Genomic DNA, 8,891 nt, shown 5'->3' on the forward strand with positions numbered 1-8,891 from the left:
AGATAGTGAAGGAAGTTACGGAAACGACGACTTTACGAGTGTCTCACGATACTCGTTTAGATATTGCGTCTTACAAGGTGATATCCAACACCACGCAAGATCATCGAGAAAACGTAGATGTTAAGGAAATCAAGGATCTCGAACGCATCGTGTTGCCGGATGTCCACGAGAAAACGAATGGATCGCACTACGAGATGGATTCCGCTAGCAAATGTGAGATATTTCGATATTTTCTTTATTAATTAAGAACAATAATTTTAATGTGTATTGTGAATTATTTTATTATCCTGTTCTTTAACACGAATATCTTAAAACAAATTTTTGTACACGATTTAAAGGTTAGGATTTAAGGATTTTCCAAATTAAAGTCTCTTAATTTTTTAAATTTGTTGATTTCAATCTTTTGTATAATTTCTAAAATTGATGTTTTCTCTTATGTATTTACTAATTATTGCAATATTATATTATAATCATTAAAAAATAATTTAGTCTTTACCATGTTTTCAATTTTAATTTTGGAATTTTAATGATCCAATTGGATTTGAAAATCTCTTGATGAAAAGACAAATTATTTAAATGATATTATGATTATTTATAATAACAAATATTTATCATAAGATATTTTATAATATTTATTAACAATTTATATTGTTCAACAGCGGAGTCGTACAGTCGCAGAGACGAATTATCCACGAAAACAGACGACACCGAACGCGTGGTAAAATTCGCGAAGATCTGCGAAATAAATCAAGAATCGCGCACGATCCCTGTCGATACATCGACGAAAGATATCGCTCTGTCCTTGAAGGAATACAGACGACGCCACGAGGACAGCGGGATCGAGATGTCGCCGACGAAGAAAGACGAAAACCTCGAGGGCCAAGATTTCCTCGAAGCGGCGAGGAAGGTGAGTTCGATCGAGGCTATCTCGATAAATGGCGATCGAAGGAACGGATATTGCAACAGTAATTGTAACCACGAAGCTGCATGTTTCGATCGTTTTTCCATGCAACAGAATCTTAACAGTGTCAATGACAATCGTTGTTTGCCATTACCTAACGCAAGCTAGGTGTGTTTTTCTATGTGTTTTATATGTTTCTATGTTTTGGATTTTTATTTTTTTTACGTATGTTTCGTGCGTTCAACTTGGTTCGATCGATTTTCTTTTTTTTTTTTTTTTTATAAAAGAATGAACGAATACGTTGTAATATCTTTTATTATGAAAGTATACATTACTCTGTAATTGTTTTTACCAATTAATTATAGTCTGATTACAGTTTATACGTGATATTTTATCATTTGTTAAATATTGTTAAGCGTAATCTATAAAGATAAGTAATATTGTATGCATAATCAAAAATATTCCCAAGTATAAAAACATTCCTATAATGATATTAATAACGAACCAAAAATTACTTTCGAATACGTATACACGATTTTTACTTTGTTATACGAGATAACAAATATATTTGTTATTATCATAAACTTGTTATTTTAACTCATTCGCAATTAATACTAGAAAATCAAAATTTCTTAGGCTAAAGTGTGTATAACCATTATAACAAACATTGCGTGCATGGCTTACGTTTGTAAATAAAGCGTTACCCAAGAGTCAGGAAATATGTATTTTATACCCTAACATAAAGGAAACTCGTCGTATTTCAAAGGAACGAAAATTATCGACAATTAGAACGAGCGATTCTTATTATCGCATTGATGTTTTTTCGAATGTAGCGGGTCACGGGTAATCGGCTTCCTCTTCGCGCATGATCGGCGGTACTCGGTCGCGTTCGTGCGCGTTCGACAACGCGCATGCGCGGCAAATCACTTGGGCGGCATTCGAAACGGGATGATCCGTCAGTCTTGAGTCGACTGGCTTCTACGACCGATCGACCGGTGATGTGACACGATTGTGACATGTGTCACGCGAGTGTTGTTGCTGCTGCGGTTTACGTTGTGGCTGTCATTGCTTGAACGTGGGTCGATTTAGGTGATTTCCCGATAATTAATCAGATAAAATAGCATAAGAGAATCTTTCATACTTTTCGAAACTTATTCGTGTCCCCCATATATAAGTCTTTTTTTGTTATCGTTAGATATCAATTTTTATACAAATCACGTAGAATAGATCGAGACTCGTATTAATTAACGAAGTAGAATTTATTTTTTATCCCACGAATCGTAGTATCCCATTTTCTCTCCAGTGTTACTCGCTTTGAATGGATTTTTTTTATACCCGAGAGCAACAACATTGCCCAAAACCCGTCCAATTTGTCACGATTTTCCCTCGACCTCGATTTCATCCTGTCCTTGGACGTATGCTGCTCACGAGCTCGTCTTACCTTGAAAACGTTGATCGTAATATCATCTTCCTTTCGTAACCCATCTCAAAATCAATTCTCATCTCGTTCGAAATAAATTCCTTCTCCTATCTCGAAAGAAAGCTCGGCGAGAGTGGCCATAATCTGTATCGTAATCACCCTTGCACTTTTACTCAACTTAAAAAAAACTTAAAAGAAAAAAAAGAAAAAAAGAAAAAAGATCGAAAGAAAAGGAAAGGAAAGAGAATAATATACATAATATATAATACGTAACTACCGTAACTACCGTTCTCCACTCGTTAATCTCTCGAGCAGCACTTTGACTGCTCGGTTGCCAGATAACGCGTAATTAGCCTGACATAACGCCACCGATAATACCATAAACAGCAACAATGGCATCGCGCATTGTTACACGGAGGTGGCGGATGAAGGGGGGTACGCGCGATTTCCGGGGGGGTCCGCGAAATCCGCGAACCGTGGAATCACGATTCTAACCTGACTGTACACGCGCGATCTCGCTTAATTTCTCGTCTCCTCTTTTTCCACCAGGGATCGTCTCCGATCCCCGTGGGTCGCGGTGTGGCGAACCTCACCGTTCGGAGAACGCCACCAGTCAGTCCGGTTTTATCCTACCATTCGTTCGTCCGTGTCGGTGACGTCACCTTACAAAGATACCTATGAGGCATAAACACATTGACGTTCGATCGAAACGTGGTGTACTATACGCTCCTTGCTTTTTAATCCACGAAACGCGTTTCAATCGTGAACGCCACGGTGATTAGTGGCGCGCCTCTAATAATCGGAGGTGATGAACCGGAGAGGTTCCTCCGGTTCTTGGTTTTTGGACGGAGTTTAATTTTTTCTCTTTTTTTTTTTTTTCTTGTTTTTTTAAAGATATTAATGTAGTTTGTTGGCATGAGTAACGGATATATTTAACTATTAGATCAGAATCGAAAGCGGATCGCAACGATGTAGTTACGATAATGGGGTATTATATAATGGTTTTATCAATCGTTTCAGTTTTGATTCTTTTGGGTGGAAGATTGATTTCTGGATGGATCGATCGTTAGATTTATTTTTATTTTGAGAGAAGTTGGAGTTAATTTTAGGAATTACACTTGTTTTTATTGAGTTTCGTTTGATAGGTAAATAGGAGAATATGAACATAAATTTGAAGTAGAGATATTTATGGAAGAATTGTAAGGAAAAATGTTTCTTTCGAACAAAGTTTTCTTTCAGGATATTGAAATCTTGAAACTCGAGAGACATTTATTTTTGAATATCCAAGGAAATTAGAAATATCTTGAATAGAGTATTTCATCTTAAAAATAAAAGAATTTCAAGATTTATTTAAAAGTCTCGATTGTTTGAACGTACAATCATTTGTGTTTCCCACATTTAAATAATGAATAAAGGCATTCATTTTAAAATAGCAGAATTTCAAAATATTTTCAAAATTCTGAATCTTCGTTCATCGAGGAAAACTTCTTCTTAACAATAAATTAAAAATTTTCTGAACGAAGGCATTCATTTTAAACTAGAAAAATTGGAATAATTCCTTCAAAAAGTCTTAATCTCCATTATAAATCTTAAAATAGAATCAATAAGTTAAAAGATTCATGAATAAATCCATTCATTTGTCAAACTTTCATTTCAATACTTAAAATAAATTAAAATATTTCTGAATGGAAGTATTCATCTTAAGGACAAAAGAATTTCGAATCTCTTCTAAATCCTTCAATTTTTTCCAATTTTAAATCACAACCTCTTCACTTTCCATTTCAAAAATCGAGTACAAAAGCAAAATTCAAAATGAAAGATTTCAAATTATTTTTTAAAATTTACAATCAAATATTTCTTTAAATAAATATTGATATTCGTTTTAAAAAGAAAGCTTCCAAACCCTTTCGATTACTTCAAAAAATTTCTTCCATCACCAAAACTCAATTCTCGATGATCTCTCAATGTCGTCCTTTCGAATCCATAGAATCGAATCGCCCAGATTCGATTTTTTCCTCTCCGAATATTCGAGAGATAACTCGAGTCGGCGTGAACCGACTCGATACTTTCTTGGTGCGTTTGGCGAATCGCCAAAAATAACGTTAATCAGAGGAGAACGTAAACGATTCGCCGATCGCGAAAAGGAAAGGAAGATGAGGGACGAGTTCGATCTCGGTCTCGAAACGTTTTCCGCGTGATAAAGGCGGCCTCTCAACGGAATGCGGAACGTTGATCAAAATTAATTCGGTGGTGGATGGACGCTTTGGCTATTAAACCTTCTCCCGCTCCTTTTGCATATCCATCCGACCGTTTGGAGACAGGCCAATCGAATTCCGTGTTTTCGCTGAAATACTGCCGGTCGAATTCCCCTGCCACGAACTTTGATATATCTCAAAGGTAGAAAGTCGGAACTGCGATTCGTGGGTGTAAAATGTCTGCCCTCTTTGTGTAACGTAATACGCCGGGGAGTAGTTTTAAAGAGATAAAGGAAATTTTTTGTTCGATTTTAAATTTTATCTCGCCCGTTTATTCTTCGTGCTCGAGGATAATGATTTTAGAATTTAGAGGGAAATAAATGTGAATATATATATATATAGAGAGAGAAAGGAGAGATTATTATTAAGTTTGTTTTCTGCTTTCAAAGTTAGCAGATTGGTTATGTAGTTGACATATTGCGAGAAATGGAGAGAAATTGATATCGTATGTCATTACAGCGAATTAACAATTTATTAATGTTATAATGGCGGGTTGAGTTACGTAAGTAACTTGTCCTGCTCGAGTCGATAATGTAACGTTTGTAGGGTTAGTGAAAATTGGATTTGATGTATTAAATGAAGCCTAAATTTTCAGATGTTTGAATATTTTCGAAATTTCATATTTTAAATATTCGATACATTTCTTATTTTAATATATATATATATATATTCAAAAATATTTTTGTCTAATATCTTTTCAAAATTATGAAAGTAATTTTTACAGTTTTTTTACATTTTCATATATATCTCATGTTTAAAAAAAATTTCGATATACATCCATACAATCTATACACAAAGTTTAATATTTTTTCAGTTGTAATTCAAAGAAAGAAAAATTCATTCGAGACGATTCTTAAAGAATAAATATTAATAAATTGTGACACATAATTACTTCGAATTCTACGAAACATCAATAATAAAAGTTTCATTTATAAGATCATCTCTTTGCTATCTCAATAGATAAAATCTCAATAGATACGAGTCTATAAATCGAATATAAAATAGTTTAGTATCGTCGTAACTTTAATCGCTATTCTCTCTCAACAAAATTACGATCTCGACAAAAATTGTAGAGTTACATAAAAAAAAAAAGATTCGATTTTAAATGTCCATTTAAAAAATTAACTCATCCCTTCAAATCTTGGTTTGTTAATCCTCTTCGCCCGTTTTATTCTCCCCACCCTCGATACGATTAAAGTGACGGAAAAGAACGAAAGTCGATCACCGAATCGATCCACACCGATATCTCGAACGATTTTGTTTTGCCGCGAAAGAGAAGAGTTGCGAGAATGGTAGACGGGCACGACTCGATGGAAACGGCGGAGAATAGCGAGGGTCCTCGTGAGAAGGAATCACGAACAATGGTGGAGAGCAACGAGGATGGAACCCAACAAACCACCAGCCCGACCACCACCATAAGCACCATAGCAGTGCAGAGCGGTGAAACGCGTCTGGTGATCGCTCTACTTCAAGTAAGGGGCATCGTACTTTATCGTACACGATTAATGTATTAATGTCTCTCCACGATTTTTTCTAAAAAAAAAAATCTCTCTTCCTGGAATATTTTTAAATAGAGAATTAATACCATCTAATAATCTATTTGCTTTGTTAATCTTTCTTTCTTTTTTTTTTCTGTAATATTTCTGGATTCGTTTCATTTATATATCATTATTTCGATTTCGAAAATTTAAAAAAGATGTATGTAATTTAAGATTTTGGAAATGGATCCAAAAATATTAGGTTTTATTTTTATGGATTTTTTGGTTGATTTGGCTGATTTTTATGTAGAATAGTTTTTGTTTTTTATGTACTTTTTGCTAGATTAATTATTTGGGTGTTATTTGTTGTTGTCTGAAATTGGATGAAACACAGACATTTTAAAGATTGGATTTCAATGTGTTTTATTTTCAAGATAGATTAGCAGTAATTTTTATAATATAATATAATATTAAACAAGAAAGTCATAAAAAAAGTGAATATAAAAGTAAATTCATATTTTATTGGAAGTTTTATTATACATTTCGAAAAAAGAAACAAACGATAAACATATCTTATCATTTTCTTTATCCTAAGATTTAGATTCTTATATATAATTTTTATCTAAAATAAAAATAAGAAAATTATCCTTCGTAATATATAATTGAATTATTTTAAATAGTTTATTATTTTTATTTTTAATTTAAAAAAAATTTATATAAATTATTTTATACAAATAATTCTCAAACTTAATATATTTGAACGCGAATAGATTTGAATAATTTCTATAATCTATTACATATATTATTATAATATATAGGCTTTATCTCAATCTCGAGTGAATCATAAAGACAGAATATACCATTATACCAGTGATACGATACATTGTGATTTTCTGCACGTACCCTCATTACGTTATGCGAAACAGAAAACGCAATTTTGATAAAGATACGTCTGCACTTGCGTATCATGGTATCATATCACATGGTTAAGTATCGTCAAGTGTACACGTTGCATGGTGATGACTCGTTGTCCATCAAAAGTGCGAAAATATGGTAATGAAATCCGTTCACCAGTTTCGTCAGATTTTGATCATCACGTCGAAGAAATAAATAGGTGTATTCCAAGTGAACTAGATCGAACGAAAATTTATCGCTTTACTCTGCTATTTCTGTTTAATTTCGGTTATAAAATCCATCCATAAATTCGTGATTAGATATAGTTCCTGTCCAATTATAATTACAGATAATTACACATAAACACAGTCTTTGTTCAATGTTATACAATGAATATATTTTTAAGAAAATTTAAATTTTATTAACGATTTATATTTTTCTTCTTTTTTTGGAAAATAGAAAATTGATAAGCCTTGTTTTTTTTTTTGATATTTAATTTAATCTGTTTTCAAATAATTGGGATAAAATTATATGAATAGTCGATAACAATTGTAGATTCATCTTTAAGGTTGATGTCTTTTGTTATTTATTCGTATTCTGTATCAGTGTTCAATAAATAAAATTAGAATCTAATCTCTTGCATATCTTTAGGTATCGCGTATTAATGCAATGACTCATAATTTTATTGATCATTGCGTATTATCTGTACATGAAAATAGAAAATATTCTTTTCGCGATAGAAATAAACGATTAAGAAGACAATGCAACATTTTCCATTTAAAATAGCTTATTGTTAGTACTGGATATCATTTCTTTGATAGACGATGGTAAAAAATGAAGGATCAATTCTGTATCAAATTTAGATATACATATACAATGGAATATAATGCCTGATAATGTAATGATGATTCACGATTTAATTTTCGTAAAGGCAATTAAACAACCTATTCTAAGTCCATTCTCCCTTCTATGATTGTTATCTTAATATTCCATTTTAAGTGTTCTCCAAGCACATTTTATCTTCATCGATGTGTGTATCGTACTTTAAAACCACTTGAAATATGATATTAAATATACTTCCATATTAAAATCCAAAAAATGTTATAAAACAAACATTTATATAAAGAAAATATATACAACTATAAATATTATCAACATATTATCAATATAAATTAATCGATTTCTTATATTTATGATTTTTTAAATATTCGTTTATTTTTTAAACGTTACAGTGTTTCAATATTGATATTTAATTTCATCAATTTTTAATATCTTTTTTCTAAAACATTTCATTTAGATAATATAATAATAAGATTTATATATATTAGATATATTAATTAGATTTATATATATTATTAGATATATTATTAGATATATAATAATAAGAAATATTATTTTCTCAAAATCTGAATACATAACCTCCAAAATTCTTTTTAAATCATTTCACAATTATTACTTATTATTATTGCAAAATGCAACTCGAAATGATTGCCAGAAAAGGAATCCCTACATTTCATCCCCCTTGAATCGACACGAATAAAAAATATTATTTCCTCAAAATCTGAATACCTAACCTCCAAAATTCTTTTTAAATCATTTCACAATTATTACTTATTATTATTGCAAAATGCAACTCGAAATCATTGCCAGAAAAGGAATCCCTACATTTCATCCCCCTTGAATCGACACGAATAAGAAATATTATTTCTTCAAAATCTGAATACCTAACCTTCAAAATTCTTTTTAAATCATTTCACAATTATTACTTATTAATCTTGCAAAATGCAACTCGAAATGATTGTCAGAAAAGGAATCCCTACATTTCATCCCCTCGAATCGACACGAATAAGAAATATTATTTCCTCAAAATCTGAATACCTAAAATTCTTTTTAAATCATTTCACAATTATTACTTATTATTATTGCAAAATGCAACTCGAAAT

At 31.7% G+C, this 8,891-nt stretch overlaps 1 protein-coding gene across 1 annotated transcript in view; it reads left to right on the top strand.

The window, feature by feature from the left end:
* The window catches only part of LOC102675378 (titin), a 166,665-nt gene that overhangs the window by 14,979 nt on the left and 142,795 nt on the right, over positions 1 to 8,891 (top strand). The window contains exons 17-19 of the mRNA XM_031512095.1: positions 1 to 213; positions 660 to 907; positions 5,851 to 6,048. The exon at positions 1 to 213 is cut by the window's left edge and continues 3 nt beyond it. Of these exons, the coding sequence (XP_031367955.1) occupies positions 1 to 213; positions 660 to 907; positions 5,851 to 6,048 (659 nt within the window). The remainder of the gene's footprint in view (positions 214 to 659; positions 908 to 5,850; positions 6,049 to 8,891) is intronic.

The sequence above is a fragment of the Apis dorsata genome, unplaced genomic scaffold (genome assembly GCF_000469605.1).
Source record: "Apis dorsata unplaced genomic scaffold, Apis dorsata 1.3 scaffold_383, whole genome shotgun sequence".
In the NCBI taxonomy this organism is placed as follows: Eukaryota; Metazoa; Arthropoda; class Insecta; order Hymenoptera; family Apidae; genus Apis; species Apis dorsata.